The sequence below is a fragment of the Silene latifolia genome, chromosome Y, assembly GCF_048544455.1.
Source record: "Silene latifolia isolate original U9 population chromosome Y, ASM4854445v1, whole genome shotgun sequence".
In the NCBI taxonomy this organism is placed as follows: Eukaryota; Viridiplantae; Streptophyta; class Magnoliopsida; order Caryophyllales; family Caryophyllaceae; genus Silene; species Silene latifolia.
In genome coordinates this window covers 265,558,748-265,582,596 of record NC_133538.1, presented here as the reverse complement: position 1 = coordinate 265,582,596, position 23,849 = coordinate 265,558,748, and the positions used below count along the sequence as shown (strand labels likewise).

Below are 23,849 nucleotides of genomic sequence, written 5' to 3'. Positions count from 1 at the left end.
GTTGTCCCTCGACAAAAATTTCATTATCAATATTGCAACATCTTTCTCTGTAGTATCAATGGTTGAAGTTGCACAAGTCTGAACGCTTTAGGAGATTCTTGTGTATATATTTTTTTTTTTTTGACAGCAACATTCTTGTGTATATAACTAACAAAGAAAACATACGATTTACAACCATGAGAGGCCCCCAAGTAAGATTTGAAGCTTTCACAGAAAGCTCAGGCTGTTTCTAACTACTTAGAAACATACAGGCATACAGCTGATGATTCGCCGTTCAATTTTATATACATCATCTTCAAGGGTTCTAATGCTTCTATAATGTCAGAGGCGTATAGCCTAACATACATGGTCCAACTACGTATGTAGGACAATGATAAAATGTAAATGTTAAATGTGAGATTGTCAAAAAAAAATGCGTCAAATAATTGAAAGTTTGCTGTGACAGACCTAAAATTCGATGGGGATGGCAGACAAAAATGCGAGAGTAAATGGAGAGGTAGACTTCCCAAACAAGGAACACCAAAAAGGAAGCTTCTTCAAAACTCGTTCTACTTGAGGGGTTACTCTGTCGATATCAGTTCTCAGTTTTACAAGATATTTCTTCTTATCTTGGCTCGCTTGACCAGAAGAATGTGTGATGTTTTTGACCCATTCTAGTGTTAGGTCAAACTTTCTCGGAGCATTTCTTCCTCCGGAGAACTGAATAACGTGCCAACCACCAATACTACTTTTTTCTCCAGCGGGAACAAGCTTTTCTTCATCACTAGAAACTGACACACAAAAAATTGAAGAGTTATAGCCATTGCCACTAAAAGAGAAAATAGAGAGACTGTTTTTGTGAAATACACCTTAAAGTATGGTTGTTACCAAGAAAAACTCATTATAAGGTATTCAGGTCAAACATCATGCGGTTACACCTTATTTGCTATCTTCACAAATCATGATGGGAATAAACAAGCTTATGCCACTTACCTAAGCTCACTCACTATAGTAAAAAGGTATCGACTGATTGACCTGTGTATTATTCTTCAGCCAAACAGAATGGTAAGATGGAATAGCTTGGTATTGTAGGGGACAATTCTTTTGCCATCACTCCCCAATCATGGCTTAAGGCCATCCTAATTCTTGTGAGCAGTAAGTTTAGATGTGTTTTGCAAGTCGCTAAAGTTGATTTTCAACAAATAAGCAGATGAGGTTGTTGGGTCTTGGACAAGAAGTAATTGTCAAAAGAATCATCAAAACTAGAAACGAAAAAAGATTGTTAATGACACTAGATATCCCATACCTCTGAACTCAAAATCTGAAATAAGATCAGTATTGACTGCTAGGGACCATCTTGTCGAGCCCTTCGTGTCAATTGAAACCTCAGTCACTCTCTCATCTACCTTGCTATCGTGCTTAATTTTCAAAGCTGGAACCTCAGATGGGTTCCACCCACTCTCAGAATCATTACTCGTCCAACAGCCATATTTCATGGAGAAAGTAACAAAATCAACAGGTTTTTGCCTGCCACATTCAAAGCTCTCTTTAATCTGTTGTACCTCCCTTTCTAAATTCCCTGGAGTAAAAGAAAACAGCGAGACATATGAGGTATAGTCTTCCACTTTGCCATGGCTTTCCATTGTATCCACAACATGAACAACCTGAGAAACAAAAACAATGACATCCCACAAATAAATACAACATTAAGGTAATATTGTGAACTTGGTAACAAAAGCAACTAAACTAGAGAAAAAATCTGGACAAAAAGAGGGTTTCTAAATGAAAGGCTGAGGAAATTTTAAATATGTGACAGCATATGAGAAAACAAAGCTAAAAAAAACAGTTCAACTTCCTCCATAAAAAAGGATTAGTAAGAGTAGTCTCGTAAATTTAAAAGTACAAGCTAACAGGAAAATTAGTTACTGCAGGAGGGCAAAGAACTGAAAAAAACGTAGGAGGAGGAAAGCCGTCATAAATTTACATGTCAATAATTGGTCTGACGTCTCTGAACTGTCAAAAGGATGGGATGACGAAACATACAAACTAATTTTTTTAAATCATATGATGTTTAGTTTATGAACATGAAGCTACCATATAAAAGTTTAGTCCATGCACATGGAGCTATGATATAAAAGTTTAGTTCATGAACTTGAAGGCTGAAGCTATGATATAAAAGTTTAGTTCATGAGCATGAAGCTATGATGTAGAAGTTTAGTTCATCAACACAAAGCTGTAGTACATAAGTGTAGTTCACAAACACGAAACTCGATGGAAAACTCAGTATGATGCTTAGAAATTCGGAACATGGACACCGAAAGCATGAGTAGAGTTTCCCACATAAAAGCTGTCAAAAAAAAAGCCTTACAAAATATACAAGGAGAACGCCACGAGATCTGATTGAAGAAATGCGCAATCATTTAATATTAAATCCATTGGCTACATCACAACTTTATGAATCCTTATTAGACTTTGGTAACTGACCTCAACATTTTCTATTGATCAAGCAAACTATTTTCATATTTTCATATTTAAAAGTAGTGTACAACAACATATCTTGCAAGTAGCGGCTACTTTTCAAATGCTGATGATGCCAAGTAGAAATGTACGCAAATTATGGAAAAATAATGTCATCACTGACTTACGTTCAAGGCTCTAGCAGTCTCTTCAGTATAGCTTGGGACAGTGTTGGACACTATTGCTGCCAAGGAGAGGCCAAATAGAAAACAACTCACCAAAATGATAGGTTTTTTTGCTCCTAAAATGACAAAAGAAAACAAATCGATGAAGACTCAAATGTATAATCTAAACAAAAGCTGTTAAAACTTTAAAGTTCAAATATTCAATTTGCTTAGTGAGAAAAGATAGAAAAAGTTAAGAAGGTGAATGAAGACTGAGACATAACCTACTCCGCACTAAGGCCATTACAGGATTAATAGCAGAAAAGTCTTCTCACAATGATAGAACCGTTATTGCTACAATCATCCAGTTTGCCACTAATTATGTGTTAGCTACATTAATTCTTTAACATAGAAAAGCTCAAAAACCTCAAATAGTGAAAAGATGGTCTATATATGAAGCCGGTGTCTTGTATTGTACAAAAATGGCGCAAACCAAACAACAACAACAACATCAGAGCCTTAATCCCAAAATGATTTGGGGTCGGCTGACATGAATCATCCTTTCGAACCGTCCATGGGTAAACGCACGCCTCAAAATGCGAATAAAAAAAGGAAAAATGAAAAACAAAAAGGAAGAACGAAAATGTAATGGAAAGTCAAGGTAAACTTAGGGGTTTTAAAATCGAATTCCGGATTTCTTTTATAAAAACTTAAAATTTAAATCGAGAGAAAAGATTAAAACGATTTTTAAAAACCGAAATAGAATTAAGGATCCGGAATGAACCAAGTAAAATCTATAAGAAAGTGGTTGGTAAAAAAGTGTAATAAAGGAGAGAAGAATAAATAATTTAATTTCTTTAAATTAAATAAAAAAAACACTAAATATGTAAAAAAAATATCAAATACTAAAAATCCACATGTATCCTTTCCCTCCATTGTGCCCTCTCCGTCACCATACTCTCCTCAAGCCCCAGAAATCTCATATCGTGCTCTATCACTCTCAACCATGTCTGTCTCGGTCTTCCTCTACCTCTAGGAACATTTTCTGTTCTCCAAGTCTCCAGGCCTCCTAACTGGTGCGTCCATAGGTCTCCTTCTCACATGGCCAAACCATCTTAGTCGGTTTTCCATCATTTTGTCCTCTATTGGCGTCACTTTTACCTTTTCCCTAATCACCTCATTCCTTAACCGATCTTTCCTTGTATGTCCGCACATCTACCTCAACATACGCATCTCCGCCACACTCATCTTTTGAATGTGACAATGTTTCACGGCCCAACACTCGGAACCGTAAAGTAAGGCAGGCCTAATTGTCGTGCGATAAAATTTTCCCTTTAATCTTTGGGGCATATCTTTATCGCATAGAAACCCTGAAGCACTCTTCCATTTCAACCATCCCGCTTTAATTCTGTGAGCCACATCTCCGTCTAACTCCCCATCTTTTTTAATAATAGATCCTAGATATCTGAAGAAATCAGACCCCTCAACAACCTTCCCATCGAAAATAATACTCCCCGCCGCCTCACCTTAGTGAACTGACACCTCAAATACTCAGTCTTACTCCTGCTCAGCTTAAACCCACGAGTCTCTAAAGTCTGCCTCCATAATTCCAACTTTCTCTCCACCCCCTCTTTTGTCTCATCAATCAACACAATATCATCAGCAAACATCATACATCATACATCAAAGAATGTCGTCCTGAATATCCCTTGTCAACTCATCCATAACTATAGCAAAGAGAAAAGGACTAAGTGCGGAACCTTGATGCACCCCGATGGTAATGGGAAATTCTTCCGTTCTCCCAACATCAGTGCGAACACTTGCACTAGCCCTCTCATACATGTCCTTTATGAGGTTAATATATTTTCGCGACACACCCTTTCTCGCCAAAGCCCACCAAAGTACCAAAGTACTTCTCTTGGTACCCTATCATATGCCTTTTCCAAGTCAATAAAAACCATATGCAAGTCCTTCTTCTTGTCCCGATGGTGTTCCATCAACTGTCTCATGATAAAAATCGCATCCATAGACGATCTCCTGGGCATAAATCCAAATTGGTAATCCGAGATGTCTACACATCTCCTAAGCCTTTGCTCGATTACCCGCTCCCATAACTTCATCGTATGACTCATAAGTTTAATTCCCCGATAATTGGAACACTCTTGAACATCACCTTTGTTCTTGTACAAAGGGACAAGAGTGCTTCTCCTCCAAGCCGATGGCATCTTGTTGCTCCTCCAAATCTTGTTGAAGAGCATGGTTACCCATTCGATCCCTTTCTCCCCGAAGCACCTCCAAACTTCTATGGGTATACCATCCGGTCCCTCTGCTTTCTTTGACCCCATCTTCCTTAACGCCTTTCTAACTTCACTCTTTTGTATTCTACGCACAAATTCCCGATTAACCATGCTTGGTGTTACCTCTACATCCCCAAAACCTTGTTCCTGATGTCCATTGAATAAAGTATCAAAGTAAGAACTCCATCTAGCCTTTATTTCGTTATCCTGAACCAGAACCTTGTCGTCCATATCTTTCACACACCTAACTCTCCCAATATCTCTCGTCTTTCGGTCTTTTATGCGAGCCAGTTTATAGATATCCTTCTCTCCTTCTCTCGTGTCCAACCTGGCATACACTTCTTAGTTAACCTTTGCCCTCGCATCCCGTACGGCCTTTTTAGCGGCTCGTCTAGCCTCCTTGTACTTTTCAAAGTTCTCATCACTCATGCATTTCCTTAAAACCTTATAGCATTCACGTTTAGTCTTTATCGCTCGTCTCACCACAACGTTCCACCAAGATGTGTCCTTACTTGATGGTCTATTCCCTTTAGATTCCCCTAACACCTCCCTCGCCAAATTCTTTACAACATGCTCGATCGACCAAATATCGCTACTTCCAACCTTATCCAAAAATGCTTGTTGGTTTCCCCCTTGTAGCTTCCACCACTTGATCCGTGCCTCACCGATTATCTTTCTCTTCCTCAAGTCTCTCGTACCCCGAAAATCAAGCACCACTAGTCTATGTTGTGTTGCGGCACTTTCCCCGGGTATGACCTTGCAATCGGTGTACTCTTTCCTCTACACATTCCTTACCAAAAGGAAGTCAACTTGACAAGCATTTCCTCCACTTCTATAAGTCACCAAATGAGAATGCCTTTTCTCGAACCAAGTGTTCATTACACCCAAGTCATATGCCAAAGCAAAATCTAATATGTCACTTCCTGCTACATTTCTCTCCCCGAACCCAAAACCCCCATGAATGTTCTCGAAGCCAACTCGACTAGTACCCACATGCCATTGAGGTCACCACCAAATTACATAAAATTCAGGCAAGTAGCAGATTTGGTATACTAGAGCAAACAAAAGAGACAATCACATTCACACAACTACAACAAAAAAATTGATCTTTAAGAAACAAATGTCATTTGGAACTTGTAGGCAACCAAAACCTAGAGATAAGCAGACACCAATGTACATACAGCTTATGTCAGATTTAATTACACACTATATTCCAACAAGCATCGATATATAATATTTTGATTTCCAACTACGAAATGGAATCTAAACGTCAAAGAAATTATAACACAGCCAAAAGAAATTAGAAGAAAATCAAAATCCTATCCCTTAGATGGTTTACTAGTGTTTATTAACCGCCCTTCGGGAAGAGATAAACGGGGAATTGGGGATCCAAAATTTGGTCTTTCTTAGGTTATGATATCATCCTAAATCACAAAAATCCTAATTGGCTAGTGATACCCAAAATTACAAGAACTGACCACAAATTTCACAGGATAATAAATGCAAAAGAGGAAGCCTGCCTGAAAGGTGGAGGTACGAAAGTAAATACACCATTGTCAAGCACACAACAGCAGCTACAACTACAGACACAATCACATTTACCAGCCATTCAGGAGTCGCTCCAGGATCTCTGCACAGCAATCATTTAACATAATCAGTAGAGTATGAATGTTTAGTAACAATATCACAACTCACTATTCGGTAGTTCTATGTCAGGCCCTAGTTATAAAGCAAGCCATAAAACTAAGTAGAATCCAAATTTGCCCTGCATGTAGTAGTCAGGAATTTGACAAAGTAGGACCAGGAAAGAGTAGACTCAATTTTTCTCACAACAGAGCAATTTCACTTAAAAAGCAATATATTATTCTACAAGCCACATATAAGTCACACTGAGGCATTTTGACTAGTGCTTCGTTGAGCCTCAGGCATTTTGACTAGTGCTTTTCTCCCATAAGCTAGTTAAAGTCAGCAGATCCAGTCTTCAGAATTTGCGAGGATAGTAATCAGAAACGGAGCTATTGATTGGGATTCAGCCCCAAGTCGTTTGTTGGGTAAGTTCTTAGTAGAAGCAAACACATTAGTCGCCCTCCATCCAATTTATTGTGTCAGTGTTGTCACTCTCTAGCTTTAGCTGCTATTTTCTCACAATATGCCATACTTATAACTTTCCAAAATGGTAATGTTAATATTGTTGTTTTTGACAAATTAAATGTAACAAGTTTGTTGCATATATTTGGACAAATTAATAATCAAAGTTGATCACCAAAGTAAATATGGGAAAAGTCAGCAAGAAAGCATGCAGATGTAGTGGAAAATTCAAATTAATTAAAAACAATTACAAGCTCGTGCCAGCACTCAAATTATCAGGTGCACTAAACAGGTCATTTAGGGTGTGTTTGGATTGAGAGATTTAGAAGGAAAAGAAAGGGAGGGAGAGTAGAGGATTTAAAATCCCTTGTTTGGATAGCAAATGAGGGTGGGGGAAATGGGGGAGGGGGGGCGGGGGAGGGGGGGGGGGGATCCATTTTCCCTCCTCCAAACCTAATCAAAATCTCTCCACAATAGGCAAGATTTGGAGGGAAATTGTATCCAAACAACCACACTCCATTCCTCCTCCCCTCCCTTTCCCTCCACTTTTGCTATCCAAACACACCCTTAAGCTTCCACGAAGAACAAATCATTAACTTGAAAATTTACCTGTCAAAACGCACAGCAGTTCCAATAAGTACACCGATTACACGGACAATGGCCCCTGCAGAAGCCACCATCGGTACTGATAAAGCTATCAGCAAGGTTGCAATTTTGAGTGGCTTTGGCAACCGAATTGGGGATAGAGTTGCTTCCAATAACCCATCTGCATAAACAATTCCATTCTAAAGATTAGAATATTGAATTAATATACTGATGAAGGATGACACAATGGCATACAAACAGAGTCCATGCATGCACAATATCTTGGTTTTTACTTCTTTTTGCTGAATAACACAAATCTCTAATTACAACAATATTTTAACATCAAAAGGGGTCCATGTCATGCAAAAGCCAAAGAACATAGGTCACTTTCTCATACAGTTACCGGATTAGGGGCCAACTTACATGAGAATGAAGGTGTAACAAGCCATAGAAGGGGTATGTATGATGAACCAACTTTGTAATAGTGTGACAGCATCAAGATTATTAGCCATTGCATTGTCCCTGCTTTGAAGTGCCACCTTTCAGCTTCTAACATGGCCAAAGATGCTTGACTCGAAGGGAATGAAGTTCTCTTTTCCTTGGTATAAGTGTGAAACAAGTTTTTACGTAAAAGGACAAAACCAAGATGTTGTCCAGTCAAAGCCCCAAGAAGAGAAGGAAACCCAAACAAACCAACCACCAACCAAGGACTTGCAATGTAAGGCACTGGTGCCAATGACAAAATTGGAAGAATAAAGGCAACAAGCACTGAGAAACCTATAGAGAGTACCCACATAAGGATAACACTCAAACATGACAAAGCCAATGAAATTGTTGCAACATAACCACCCATCACGAGTGACATGATCCATATTAGTAATGATTGCATCAATACTGAGCTGTGTAGCATATTTGCGAAATGTTGTCGATACACAACCATATATGTTCCCTGATGAAAGTAATGCATAAATACGGTGTCAGCACATGCACATTCAGCATTCAAAGTGGTAACTGAATCTCAGTTTGAGACTTGATCTCATAATCCATCAACACGGCCTAATTTTGGTCGTTTAGCTACAAATGTGGCGGATACCATCTAAAACGATGATAACTTGGCCGCAAATTTGGTGTCACGGCCTAAATTCAATACCTTGATTAATTGATTAGAATATAACAAGTGCGAACAAATAAGAAACCAACCCATGGTTGAACACTACCAAAATGTCAAAATATATGGCAGAATCTTGGTCTGTATGTGCTGCTGCTTCATGACCATTGTCCTTTGCTAGAGAAGGTGACGATGCAGCCTCAAGCAGAAAAGCTAGCATGTTTTCTCCAAGATGCTGAAGAGAACCGGGCTTTAGGAGCTCCACTTTGTCATTCTGGGATCATTGGTAAATGATCCAGGCTCAACAGTAAGTTCACAACTACCTTAACAATTTCAATTCTTTACTTTCTCATCTTTATTGGATAATAATTTAACAGGTCATATTTTTCAATTGAGCTAAAGATCCCTTGCTCTTTTTTAGCTTTGGGATGTAAATGACTAAATCAAAATGCTTTTACAACCCTTATATGTAAATTTTACGGATTAACTTCTGAAAACCACGCAGAACACTCAACGTAAAAATGCCATAACTAGATCATGACTACTGATTTTTAGTCAAGTAATAGCCGCCCTACTCCCCACCAAAGTTCACGCCTCCCTTTTTGAGTAACGCACACCAAAGTTCTTTAGGAATACAAAATTCACAATCGCCCCAATAAAGTACTCAAAATTACATAAAAATGTCACCATGCTACGCCACTCGCACACTTTTTTACAATACCTTAGTCATTACCCAACTTGCACATGTTTTATAGAACATTTAACTTTTGTCATGCTCAATAGTTTACCTTAAAACTTGTGCTTTTAAGAGGCTGGTGGAGGGGACTTTGGGCTGGGATGGAGGCAGTATATGAAATCAACTAAAGGACACCGAGGGTGACACCCTTGCAAAAAAGACACCAAGGGGGTGACAACCATTTACAAAGAAAGACACCGAGGGGGTCATCCCCATGTACAAAACGAGCGCAAGAAAATTAAACCATCAAGACACCAAGGGGTGACACCCCTGCACAAAAGACACCAAGGGAGTGACACCCACGTATAAAAAGACACCAAGGGGGTGATGCCCACTTACAAAAGGAAATCAAGAATATTAAGTTATCAAGCTATGCCAAGTAATCATCAATATATATATAACTTAAGGAGGCTTTTTTTTCTAATTATACTATCAGCATTAGAATTAGGAGATAATTAATTATTTACAATTTTTCTATTATAATTAGGAATATAATTTTCCTATTATAAATGAGAATAAATTAATTATTTTACAATTTTCCTATTAAAAATAGGAAATAAATTAACAATTTATTAAGGCTTTTTTTTCCCTAATTATACTATTAGAATTAGGATAATTATTTAAAAATTTTCTATTATAATTAGGAATATGATTTTCCTATTAGAAATGAGAATTAATTAATTATTTTACAATTTTATTATTAGAAACAGGAAATAAATTAATTATCTACAATTTATTAATATTAAAAAATTATTCATTAGTATTTGTTCACTTTTTATTAAATTAGAAGGAAAAAAAACCTTTGATATATTTGTAATATCCAATTTTATAACAACTTCCGATTAAAAAAATGAGGTATTATGAGGCTAAAAGGCCCTAGGCCGAACTGGGTTGTGACAAATGTGCATGCATAATACGTACTACATGGAATTTACTCATGTAAAGAGTAAAATGAACGCTGAAATATGCCCCTACGTCTTTTGTTATTGCTAATGTCATATTTAATTATACATAATACGAAGTTTATTTTTCAAATGTCATAAGTATTTTTCCTACTAATTTTAAAGTTATTTCACTCACAATACACTTCAACTTTTATTGATAATTTATTATTACATTATTTACATTCATTTGTCGTTATATAAAAGTATATTAATCAAAATTTAAATAAGATATTCACAAATTATTGATAAGTACAAAGTTTGATATCTATTTTTCAAGGAGTATTAAAAGATAAAGAAAGTTACTGCTAATTTGCAAATCGAAATATCACATTATGAAAAATGAGTAAATGTTTTGAAAAACTTTATTATGCGATTGTTTTACAATTTAAAGTAAAAATGATACCACGAGTAATAAAATAGATTTGAATGAGGCTTGAAGGTAAATTAGATACACTTATTATAAAAATATGTATAAGGTTACGATTCCATTCAAGCAACGATGAACATTAAAAAAAAAAAAGTCATGAAAAACACATAAAAGGGTAAGAGTAGTCTTTCCCTAACATAGAGAAGACCGTCTCTCTCAAGCTTTTCTTCTGGCAAATTTACATGCATAAAAACGGTACTATTCAATTATATGAAGCAAACTAATTATTGTTGATGCTATAATTTTTTTTTTTTTGTAAATTGAGCACATCATCACTATAATTTAGGGAGAGATACGAATTGGGAAAGGGTGAGACATATTCGTCATGCATAATACGATGCTTTAACCACTTTTAGCAAAAATATAAAAATAAATGAAAAAATTTAAACCTAAAAGGGGGTCACGTACTTGCCAACTCTTCTTTAGTTCTCTACCGCATTAATATTCTCATGAAGTTTATGACATTTATTTCATATTAATAAAAAAAATGATTATACTACTTCGTACAATTTGTGATTTATAACTTTTAGCTAACTTATTTGAACTTGCTTAAATTTATATATTTTAAGTGAAGAATATTAATTATAAATATGATAAAGATAAAGTTTGATCTTTAATTTCCTCAAAGATAAAAAAAAACTCAATTTTTATTTTCTTATAATATACTAATTAAAAGTCATAATGTAAAACATGAAATCACACCACAATCTACTATTTCAATATGTCGATGATCAACACTCAAAATAGCACATTTGTTACTTAAATAGTGTAAAAACTCTCAAAATGCTAAAAAATAAAATGTTCAATCTGTCGTTATCAAACAAAACCTAAGTTTCTGCATTTTTTTTTATCATGTTCAACTTAATCTTTACGTGATGTAAAAATGATGTACAGAAAGTAGCGGTTAGTTTTCTGTTAGTTAGATGGACTTTTCAAGAGAGATGAAAGCTTTGCATTTTAGACCGTTTTATGTGTGAACGGAAGGGATTAAGTAGTGGGCTAAAGGTTGTTTTGAGTGGAAATGAGGTTAATTGCGACAAGTTGGTTGACTAAAGTTTTTCCTTACTAGATCTAGAAAGGGGATAATAATTATAAGATAATAAAATTTGAAGAAAAAAGGACAATAAAAATGAGATGGAGGTAGTAAGATTTATTTATGCAAAATGAAATAAATAGCAAAGTTCGTGTATATATATATAATATTCAAACTTATTCAGTTTACAAACATAATACCCAAACACTTTGTTTGAGTATCTGGAATGGAGGTAGGGGAGGGGACGAGAAAAAGACTAGGAAGGGAAAGAGAGAGAGAGAGAGAGAAGAGAGAAGATTGCTTCTTAAACTTCTCTTTGTTGAAGGAGAAAAAAATTGTCTTCGATAAGGGAGACAGGGATTCATATCATCTAGAGTAAAGATTGGTGTTTCATGGAGGTGAATGTGATTTATGACTTCTTAGATATAAAACGTGGCAGAAAGGTAGTGATAGTGGTAGTGGATTAGAGGTTGTTTCAAGTCATAAGAACTAATCACAGTGGCTGATGTTTTATTTTGCGGGTAAATTAGTAGGGTGGAGGGAGGGTGCATTTGTGGAGGGTGATGAGTTTAACGAGGATAGTGATAATAAATAAAGTTATTTATCAGCAAAATATCGCTTGCACTAAAACATATAGTTAACATGAATAATAACAAGAAACCTCAAAAGATCATACTGATAAACATAATCTTGACCCCATCAATCCAAATTAAAGTAAAATCTTAATTCTAACAACATTGTCGAGAGCAAGGGTTAGTTTCCATTGGATTGTGGATTTTTCTAGAAGTAGGGTTTAGTTTTTCACTTGGTTGGATGAATTTGAGAGAAGTTTTGAAGACAAGGATCGATCTTTCAAGGGATGAAATTGTTTTAGATCATGTGTGTGAATAGGGAAGAAAAATAGGGGTCTACGCGAAGGATTTTGTTTCAAATGAGAAGATGGGGAGCAAGACTATTGTTATAGAGGGGTGTCATAAGCAGCCCCAATCATGTAGTATTGCGTTGGAATTTGGTTCACATTCAAAGGTACGTCTATAGTTTGACTGGCATTTAACTACCTGTAAATGTTTTTACGTAACTACCATTTTTACGTAACTACCATTTGACCCAACAATGATTAAATTATGATTCTTATTCTAAAGAAGGAGATTTGTTGCATCATTGAGTTGATTATGCAAAGTGGATATTATTGTTTTCCTTGACCAATTGAAAAACAAAGGTATTAATGAACAAAATCTAAAAACTCTCTATAAACTTCATATTGGTTTTATTTTCCTAAAAAAACAACATTGTCGAGAGCAAGGGTTAGTTTCATTGGATGGTGGATTTTTCTAGAAGTAGGGGTTTAGTTTTTCACTTGGTTGGATAAATTTGAGATAAGTTTCGGAGACAAGGATCGATCTTTCAAGGGATGAGATTGTTTTAGATCATGTGTGAGAATAGGGAAGAAAAATAGGGGTCTGCGCTGCGTGAATGATTTTGTTTCAAATGAGAAGATGAGGGCCAAGACTATTGCTATAGAGAAGGGGGAGGGGGGGAGTCATAAGCAGCTCTAGCCATGTAGTATTGTGTCGAAATTTGGTTCACATTCAAACGTACTTTTATAATTTGACCGGGAGATATAACATTCTAACTACCGCTAAATGTTTTTACATAATTACAATTTGATCCAGCAATGATTAAATTATGGTTGTTATTAGAAAGAAGGAGATTTGTTTCATCATTGAGGATATTATTGTTTTTCTTGACCAATTGAAAAACAAACAGGTATTAATGAACAAATTCTAAAAACTATCAGTCCAAATATCATATATATAAACTTCATATTGGTGTTATTTTCCTAAAAAAAACACTCTTTTATTTTTAAGTCAATATTATGGTAACGGGAATTATTTGTTGGTCATGCGGCATACATAAAGTCTTAGACATGAACGATGTACTATATGTCTATATTTCATTTTATTGTGAAATTTACCACACATTATTTTAATATCCGTGCAACGCATGGGGAAGAAAACTAGTTTTATTTAAAGAGAAGAAATTTAAGTTTTGGCAAGAATGGAGCACTTGTATCCAACTAGAACATAACTACTGCTAGTCGTGCTGGAGTACTCGTCATTTGAATTCTACAATAAGCCAATAAGGTTGATTTTGTTATATTCTCAAGTCTAACCCGGAAAAAAACTAGCTGTTCAACAAAATAGTAGAGTAAAAGAACCTTTGTGTGGTACACTGCAGTGTTGTCTGAATAAGCAAAATCCAGTCCAGAAAGACCTGCAGCGTCCTTATAAACTTGAAAATCTGTGGCAGATATGATAAAACCAGAAGAAAATAAATCCTGCATGATGTCATCAGTGATTCAGTATCCACCAAGAGTTACGAAAAATAAGGAAAAATAAGAACTTTTGCATACAAGGTCAATGCAATAGGTGATAGACAATGAACAGACCTGTCCCATGATATTACCAGACGGATACTTTGCCACTGATGCAAATTTTTCGAAAGCCCAAGGATGAGGGCCCGCCTGAAAAATAGTATATAAACGATCCCACGTGAAAAGAAAGGATAAGAGAGATTAATTTATTTATTTTTAAAAGAAAGGATTTGGATGATGATTCATGTTAGCCGACCCCAAACTATTTTGGGACTGAGGCTTTGTTGTTGTTAAATTAAGGCTTTAATCAGTACAGTATCGCTTCTAAGCAATACGGAGTAGTCAATAAGAATTTATTCTTACCAGAAGAAGATAGCAAAGGAACCTTTCTAAAGTCATAATCTCGATATTGTATCGCTATTGTGACATAATCAAGCTCAAAAGCACATCTAGTTATGGCAGTGTTGGAACTAAGGGCTTGTTTGGACGAGGGGTTTTAGAAGGAAAGGGAGGGCAGGAAGAGGGAGGGAGGCAGAATCCCTTATTTGGATAACAAATGGGTAGGAGGGAAATGGAGGGGAAAACTTCCATCCCCCCCCCCCTCCTCTCCTCTCTCCACTTTTGCTATCCAAACACCCAAAAAGTTATAATATTGACCTGAAATATGCCAGATGTGCCGCCAATTCCCATAGCTTCCAAATCAATAGCAACACGGACAGTTTCACTCCATGGATGCTGCATTTATATCAAAAAGCTCACAATTACATATTGTGAGAAAACTCTCACATTTCTTTCCACCAAGAGACGAAAAAAAAACATATCCCACTTATGCAGTCCCCAATTGACTTTGGTGGTCAAACAAGGTTGACTTAAACCAATATTTTCTCACAATATATAATCGTTACGACTTTTTCAAAATAGTTACATGAAAATAGTAGATCAAACATAACAAATTATACAGAGTCTATATACTTGGACAAATATCTGGTCAAGTAGACATTAATTATTTAGTTGACCGCCGCCAAGGTCAAATGGGGACGGTAAAAATGAAATGGAGATATTATATTGCAAGGACGTGTAAGAATAAGCTTACTTGAGTGATAAAGCTATGAGCTCCGTTCAAACCCTCCTCCTCTCCAGTGTTGAGCAAGAAAATGACAGAGCTCTTGAAACTATGAGCCCACTGTGACACTCCTCTTGCAAGCTCTAGCATAACCGCAACACAAGAGCTGCAGTCACCAGCTCCTCCCCTAAAATACAAACAGTACAAGAATTCAACACAAAGAAAATGAATTTCAGCAGAAAAAATGCAGATCTAAGATACACCAAGTCGTAAAGCTCTGCAATACGCATAAAAATTTCTACGCGAGTGTCAATACACATAGAAAATGATGTCTACGGATGACCATGTCACGTTCGGCGTTCAACCATGATGAAAAATTCAAACCTTTTGTACATGGCTTTACCTCTTAGTGTCATTTTGTACATGAGCATCGCCCATTGGTGTCCTTAAGTCGAGGCCTAAATTACTTATCAGAAAAAAAAAGAGTAAAAGACATGACGGCAGGTAAGTCGAGGCCAGGTGTATCATTCATTAGGAAAACCATATACTTCATGGCTCGTATCACCCTCCCTCCCAAAAAGATATCTTACTTCTAAGTGCGGCTCATTTGTATAGGTATAAAGAAAACATCTTGAAATTCCATCTATATGCAAAAGAAAGATTGCCCTTCTATTTGATCCCTCCCAATTTGCTAATTTCTATTGGGGTAAAATGGGGGAAAAATTGCGTCTAAGTATAGAAATGCACATTAAAAGGTCTTCTCTCTTTTTTGGAGCAGAAGGAGAAACATAAATAAATATCAGCTGCGATAAGGGTAATATTATAAGAAGTGATCATAAACTTGGCACTTCATTCAGAAGACCATAAGGAGTACATGATTTTTCACGAGTTCATATCAGAACACCCTAACAAACTAGTGGCCTTAAGCAAGTTTTAAAATCAACAAGTTTCAGGAACCTAGCATACATTTCAAGCTTACAGTTCTTTATAATTAGTATGCCACTGTTAAAACTTGAAATAAGAAAGGTATATCGATTGTCTAGCATGGTTGACTTGACTTTCAAATAGCTCTTAGGCTTTGTTTCCTCAATAAGTAGATGTTATTTAAGTCTAATATTGCCTAACAGGTACTTTGGGGTAGACTTGAGGAAAAGCTAAACTTGAATCACCAAGGTTACTATCATAAGAGATTATAAACTCTAACCTATCCAAGGATGGATTCTAAAAGTAGTTTGCCTACCAAATATATTCAGCACAAGTAAACTGTACAAACAATTATATTTCACATCAGAGAACTATAACAAAAAGGGGCACCACAATGCAACAAAAGTCGATATGAAGAGCACAAAAGGATATAAATCGAGAATATAAACTTACGTCGAGAAAACACTATCAATGTGAGAGGAAACCAGAATAGAATTATCCTTTGCTTCGGCTGCAAATTTGGGTGTAATCCTCAGGAGGATATGATCTAGATCAGCATAAATAAGTGTTTTCCCTCTAAATAAGCCACCTTGAAGACGATTTGCACCATCATTGACATGAAACTCTTCCACTTCAACATCAACCTCCCAATGAGATGTGTTTTTTATCTTTTCTGCAGCAACAAGCACATACTGCCCAGTAAAAAGAAAAAGAAAGGGAATGAAAGCTAGTTCATTTCACGGTAAAAAGATAACCTAAAAAAAGGGAATGTTAGTGAGGAAATGTAAATTGCTCGGGGCAGGGAGGAACAGAACCACATAAACTGTATGGATGAACTACGGCAACAAACAATGCAACCTACCTAACATGTATTTGCACACTTTTGCAGCTAGATAGATTCCCCAACCAACCTAACTGCCTTGCTCACTTCTCACGAAAAAAATTTAAATACCATGTATTTAAATTACATTACTCTTCCACTTCAGCTCACAAGTCAAATTTCTCCAAACAGAAACTGCCCTAGACTCAACCAACAAACTGCCTTGCTCACTTCTAATGAAAAAGATTTAAAAATAGCATCTTTCTCCAGTAAACTCTACCTATGAGTGTTGTTTATGGTATTCACTATTGAATGCAAGCCCACATCCCACATAGAGGAAGAGAGTAGCGGGTTTATGGTGGCCGCTGGCAAGTGACAGCACTCCTAATATGAACGACCAAAAATTTCTACAGCTAGAAATGGCCAGTTGATTATAAAGTGCAAAGCTAATTCAGCTAAATCAAAATACTTATCCAATCAGTCATAAATGTCCACACGCAAACGCCAACAAAAAAATGAAAGTCATGCAATCAACACCATCTATTATCACATATTACTTTCCTTACAACCACAACAAATCCACAATTCAGCAACTACGGAAACACAATCAAAGGCAGGCAACGAACCAGCAAAGCGCGATCAAGAGCAGTAGAACCAACAGGATGAGGACCTAATCCCGCCAACGCCTTAACATGTTCCATAGCCTCAAACTCAGAAAACCCTCTTTTACCAGCTTGATCAGCAGTCTTAGGTACAGGCAAAACCAGGTACTGATAATAATAAACAGTCCAAGAACTATACATCATCAACCCAAACAATGCCAGCATTACATATCCCGACCTTTTCGGCGCCTCCACCCGAATCTCCGACTTTAAGCCCTCCTTTGCATCCGTTGAACCCTCAATTTCACCACTGCTAGTTGAGGGTTCTCCAGAAACCTTGTTTCTTTGCCGCATCTTTGATTACGGGTTACAAAACTGAATTTAATCAAATTCAAGTTAGATGGTGGTTGGCCCCATTTTTAAAGTGTTTTTTCTGAAAAAATAGAAACCGGGTCAAACACTACTTTTTAGGAAACTAAAAACTGTTTCTATTTTCACGCTGCTCTTGTGCGGTGTGAGCGCCAAATACCAGTTCCCAGTTTTTCTTGCCTCTTATAAAAATTAAAATTGTTCTTATTGTTCTCATCACACATCCATACCTCTTCTCTAATCCCTAACATTCCTACAAGTACCAGGTACTTTTTCTCCTTCATCTTTTAAATTGGTATTATTACTGTGTTTATAATCATCCTTCTTTTACAATGATTTTTTTCATAGTTGGTTTTGTTTGTGTTAATGAGATTATCAAGAGGCTGTAAATTGATTATTTAATTTTAGTGGAATTTGAGTTTTAGAGTTCAGAATATGTGAAAATTGTTACAACGAATTAGGAATTTAAGATTAAAAGTAGATATATGGTGTGGATTGGTATTGAATTATAATAAGTATTGCTTGAAGATTAAGCTTTGGTTTGGATATGAGTAAAGGGGGTGGGATTCCATGATAGCATAAAATCTAATCTAACATCTAATCTAACACCTTATAAAATGTGAGAGCACCTATGTTACTATTCATCAATGAATAGTAACTTAGACACTGAATAGTAACACCTACGTGGGTTGGGCTGGTATTTGCGGGTTTTGGATTCGGATGAGTGTTTTGTGCGGGAATTAGATGGCTATTATTTGGGCCTCACTTATTACCTTTCCTCCCTTCTGTTATCATCATCAAGCCCAATTATGGATCTTATGCTTCATCTATGCCCCCATTTTATTTCGTCAGTCGTTGCTCTTGCATTCACAGCCACAACATCACACCATTCTTAGTAACCTTCTCATTTCTCACCCACTCATTCCTTCTCACCCTCACTTCTCACACCTCATAAACTCATCAAACCTCCAACACCCTCAGAAAACCTGAATCTTCTCAAAAATAACCAGTTCTGCGGCCCAATCTAAGTTGATGTTTCGGTTTGATTCTGTTAGTGTTAGGGTATTATAGTGATTTTGGGTTTTGTTATTGGTATTATTGCGTTGATTATCATTATTACTACTATTACTATTATTATTATTATCGGTTTTGATTACTGTTGTTGTTGTTGTTGTTTATTATTCGCGTTAGCAACCATGGGATGAAAGATACACAAGGACGAGTATGTGAGATCTGAGATGTGTTCTAATCCGGATTTCAATTACTTATTTCGGCATTCTCCTCTCTATTTGGGTATTAATTTGAAAAAAAAAAACAAATTTTGATGTTATTTGATTATTTTTGCAGGTTTTGATATATTTGACTTCGTGGGTTTTGCTTAATTTTTCAATCATGGCTACAAGTAATCACCTTTTCATTGTTTTTTGTAGTACTTTTTCTTTTTGCTTTGTGGCTACTGTTGTTTTCTGAAGTTTGATTGTTGTATAAAGATATGAACTTTTTGTTCTCAGAAGTTTATTAGATTGATTGATTACCTAAATGTTAATACTCCCTCCTCCCGAACCATTTGTTTACCTTTAATGAAGGTACTCGTCACAAAGAATATAGGCACTCCGTCTCAATCATTTGTGTACCTTTTTAAATTATTTGTGAGGAGACTATTTTAATCAAAGTTAAACAAATGATTTAGACGGATAGAATAAAAGGTCAACAAATGATTGCGACGGAAGGAGTAGTTTCTTAGATGGCGGTTTAATGAGAATTTTACTAGGTGGCTGTGTTTATAATTTCGTATGTTGGGATTTTATCTTAGATGGTGTAAATATGTAATTGATTGGCTTTTATGGAGAGCTTCAATTTGAAAACAATTGTGAAGTGGGTGTGTTTTCCAAGTTAACTAATGCCTATCATTTTGTTGGGATCGACAGTTCTTAGAACTTTTACAGGTGGGTTAATTGATGTTTCGAGTTTGTATAAACTTAAGTGACTTGGTTTCTGTTGTTCTTGGATAATTTTCTGGGTACCGATATACTGTATTTTTACAACACATTTGAATCTGAGTTGGCAGAACATATGTGCTGTAAAAATACAGTATATCAGTGTATCATATTCTAACACGGCACAACGGGATTTTTCATAAAACAGCCTAGGTGACACTTGAACAAACCTTCGTTTCGGATACTGATCTGCAATCTCGGTAGCTTTTAAATTAAATTCTAAACTGCTATGGGCAATATTGTCTTATTCAAGTGTTCTTTTCTGCTCATTACTGGATTAGTTTACATTTACCTTGAGTTCTATGAACATTGCAGTAGTGCAGTAGTAATTGATCTGATCCGTGATTGTTCTATGACTTTTGAATGCTATTAAGGCTTTTCATATAACTGATATTTGTTTGACTTGTTTGGATATGGATTGCAGTATTTCAATGAGAAAGGAAGAGTGATATACGAGAAACTGGCTAAGGTTTTGCTTTGGATTTCAGGTAATTTTCTTTTTAACAAGCATAACGCACTCTGTAGTTTTATCTCTCAGTAATCGAAAGTTCATTTTCGAATAGGCGATGAAGATGTCCAGTGCATTGAAAGATTTGAAAATGATGGTTGTTTGACACTTTAGAGGGTTAGATTGTTGATGATAAAAACCAACCTTTGATTTTTCCCTTTCAATTCTGACATGTTTTGTGCTAGCTAGATTGATGATTATATGTGGTTTTGTGATGTGGTAACATCATTCTCAGCCACTCAATTTCCCTCTTTGCCTCTCCCACACGCATTTCCTCTTTACCATTTTTCGTTTCCTCAATTTATATTAACTTATTTTGTTTGTTTTGATCTCAGCCAAAATGGCTTCTGACCTCGCCATTTACGCACCTTCTTCTGGGTATCTCTCTTCTTTATCCGATCTGATTTTTGCGTAATTATCAAATGTTATCTTGCTCCCTTCTTCATTGTGTTAATTATCTGCAACTTTGGTTTATTTATTGCTTTCCTTGCTGGGGGGACTGTTTTTTGCAGTTTTGGGTTCATTTCTTGCTGCTCCCTATCAAGTATGTTTTGGGCTGATTTCAGATGGTTTTTTTTATATGAGTTTTCGTTTTGATGATTAAAAACATCGAAGTGAATAGATGAGCAATCAATTGATATGTTTGTATTATTCTCATGTCTGATTAAGGGTTTTAATTGGTTGTTAGAAGTCAATAAGGTTAAGGTGAGGAAATGCTAAAGTTAGTGCTGGTAAGAGAGGAGTATGCGCCTACACTTTCCCGGTAAGTTAACTCTTGTTTTCGGTTTTTTTTTTTTTTTTGCATAGTTGATCATATGCATATTCAAAGAGGATACACCATTAGTTTGGTCTAAGAGGTGTTTTTCCAGTTTGGTGATGTGATGTCCTATTTTCTTGTTGTTATTAGTCTATATATTCTTACTTTTAACGCGTGTATCCGCTTATGTACACGAGCTCGAAAATAAGGAATCACGACTTCGACCGGACAATAAAAGGCTAAGAAGATGAGGGTATGGCTTCTTTCTATTTTCAAATGGATTAATATTTAATAACTTGCAGCTGTTATATCACAAATCTCGTTTCTGTGGATTAGTGAAATTTTCTGCTATTGTCATTGTGGTTGTTTCATATTCTTTGATTTAGTGAATTATACTAAAATCTTTCCAGCTGGTATACCCTTGCTTATTTCCATTTTATGCTGGACACTTATTTATGCTAGCCAAGCCAAGTCTGTCGGCTTTTGCAAGAGAACGAGACTATGCTTCCCCTTCAAGGCTCTCAAGAGGTATCTTGTGTCTTCCACTATATCAGCCACTATCCATTTAACTAACCAACCCAAAACATTACGCACTAAAAAATCAACATAAGTCAAAACCATAAACACGCACATATGTAAGGCTGACTTCCTCTTTATCGGTAAATCCATCATCTGCCTCCTATTAATTGAAAAACACACATCTGTTCAATAAGTGCGTAATCAATCAAATGGAGGGAGTAGAATCTTACATCGGTTTATCAACACAACTAAGACATATTTGCTATATATGTCCTTGTTTCATTGCGTGATTTACTGATGTAAAAGTGCAAAACCGAAAAATGCAGTTCATGATATGGAGTATGGGTTCGGAGCACATGAGTATTACAGCAGTGGTGTGTTTGAGGTGGAACACAGGAGTTGTCATGTATTTTTTTTTTTAGAAAGTCAATACCAATAGGTACCGCTGATATGTCTCGCTCTCAAGTTCGAGCATTGTAGAAAACCTCGCATCCGACTATCATGGGGACACTTACCATTTGATTTACAACAAGAGCTATAATCATTTTACTGATGACGTTTGTGCACGTCTCACTGGGAAATCTCTTCGTGGTTGGGTCAATTGAATTGCACGTTTAAGTAACAGAATGCCTTCTCTTGTTGCTTTATGTATTAATTTTAGACTCCACAAGCTATTAATTTGGCTGAAATTTCACTATTGTAGCTGCAAGTTATTTCATTAGTTGCTTGTTACAGGATCAAATTGCAGCTAATGAAGAAAAACCTGTTGAACTTACCCGAGAGTTCTTCTACATTTATGGTTATTGCAGTTAAATCCCTTTTCTTTTGTCCATCAATTTTCCTGTAAGATATTGTACCGATATTTTGGTTGTGTTGTATATATTTTGCGTATTCAAACATACCATGGCTACTACTTACACATGATCTTGAAACAAGTTATATGGAGTACGACGATGATTTGGAGGACTGTGATTATGACCATGTTGACTGAATTAACACCGTTTTATAGTATGTTATTGTATAGGTCATGAATGGAGTGCTTGATTTTATCCATTACTTTTCGATAATCATAATAGTAATTTAAGCCCTTTCTGAACACTTGATGTGCCAGCAACGCGGAGGATAAACCCAAATATTTTGAGCAAAATGATTACCAAGAATTAAATATTTACTAAAACTTGTCAATAAGATGTCCAAATTTCAAGTAAACAAGTTCAAGGTTAGACGTGGACGAAAGTGAAGATATAGAAAGAGGTGATTTTTGAGTTTTATTACAATCGCGAGAGTTTAGGTTTAGAAAAAAAAATTGTAATCAGCTAAATTCCATACAAAATGAGCTAAATTGTCAATACAAATAATCACCAAAAGCAACAAGTAACACAAATTCTCACATAAGACAGAGATATCCCTCTTAAGCTTAAGACGGGTCAAGTATGCTCATGTGAGATGAATAAAACAAAGGCATAATGCATAGGGAGAACCAAAATATTTATCTCATTCACACAAGTGGTGCTTACTTAACCCGTTTTATTCTTAGGACGGATATATCCGTCATATCCGTCTTAAGAGAGGCTGAATGAGTAAATAATTACAACAATTTTTCACAAAGAATATCTTAACAAATTGTACATAATCAATACATCATTAAGTAAGTAGCAATTTTCTTGAGTAGTAAATAACTTCTCTAAACATTATAAAAGTGTAGATGTTGGGTAAACATGACGGATAAAGCAACGAATTGATATTAAAATAAATAAATAAAATGAGCAATATGAAGGAATTGAGAGAAGTTTAAAGAAGGAATAGTTAGAAAATAATGACAATTAACCTATACCGTAACCGCTTGAAATCTATATATGATGCTCTATGCCCTAAACCACCCTATTCTGAAGCAATCAACTCATAATATCTATCATAATTGGTTTGATTATGTAACACCAAGTCATCGAATGCGAGCTATAAGGGGAAAATGAGTGAGAAAAGGATGAGCAAGAGAAAGAGGAAAGGAAAGATAAGAATGAATAGTCCGAGGATAAAGTGGAGGAGGAGTATTATGAGAGAAAGTGAAGGAGAAAGAGGGGGGAGAAGGACGTGGTTG

At 36.0% G+C, this 23,849-nt stretch overlaps 1 protein-coding gene and 1 long non-coding RNA gene across 5 annotated transcripts; one reads left to right on the top strand and one right to left on the bottom strand.

Annotated features, from left to right (window-relative positions):
* Window positions 1-192: 192 nt before the first annotated feature.
* Window positions 193-18,557, bottom strand: LOC141633258 (uncharacterized). 4 transcript variants are annotated; one of them, XM_074445701.1, is made up of 13 exons: window positions 17,626-18,557; window positions 16,633-16,871; window positions 15,286-15,442; window positions 14,850-14,927; window positions 14,268-14,342; window positions 14,037-14,156; window positions 8,788-8,952; window positions 7,994-8,519; window positions 7,595-7,751; window positions 6,418-6,527; window positions 2,625-2,737; window positions 1,286-1,643; window positions 193-770 (listed from the first exon to the last, which is right to left on the bottom strand). In XM_074445701.1, the coding sequence occupies exons 1-13, from the start codon at window positions 17,953-17,955 to the stop codon at window positions 448-450; spliced, it is 2,751 nt and encodes a 916-aa protein (XP_074301802.1). In that variant the 5' UTR covers window positions 17,956-18,557; the 3' UTR covers window positions 193-447. The 4 variants fall into 4 exon arrangements, with proteins under 4 accessions (XP_074301802.1, XP_074301803.1, XP_074301805.1 ...); XM_074445702.1 differs by having other exon boundaries at window positions 8,788-8,913; XM_074445704.1 differs by having other exon boundaries at window positions 16,633-16,852; window positions 17,626-18,127.
* A 288-nt stretch (window positions 18,558-18,845) lies between these two features.
* LOC141633259 (uncharacterized) lies at window positions 18,846-22,720 on the top strand. Its single transcript, XR_012538056.1, has 7 exons — window positions 18,846-19,372; window positions 20,392-20,455; window positions 20,811-20,853; window positions 20,988-21,019; window positions 21,145-21,238; window positions 21,695-21,760; window positions 22,078-22,720. It is a non-coding gene; the product is annotated as an uncharacterized LOC141633259 (long non-coding RNA).
* The last annotated feature ends 1,129 nt before the right edge of the window (window positions 22,721-23,849 follow it).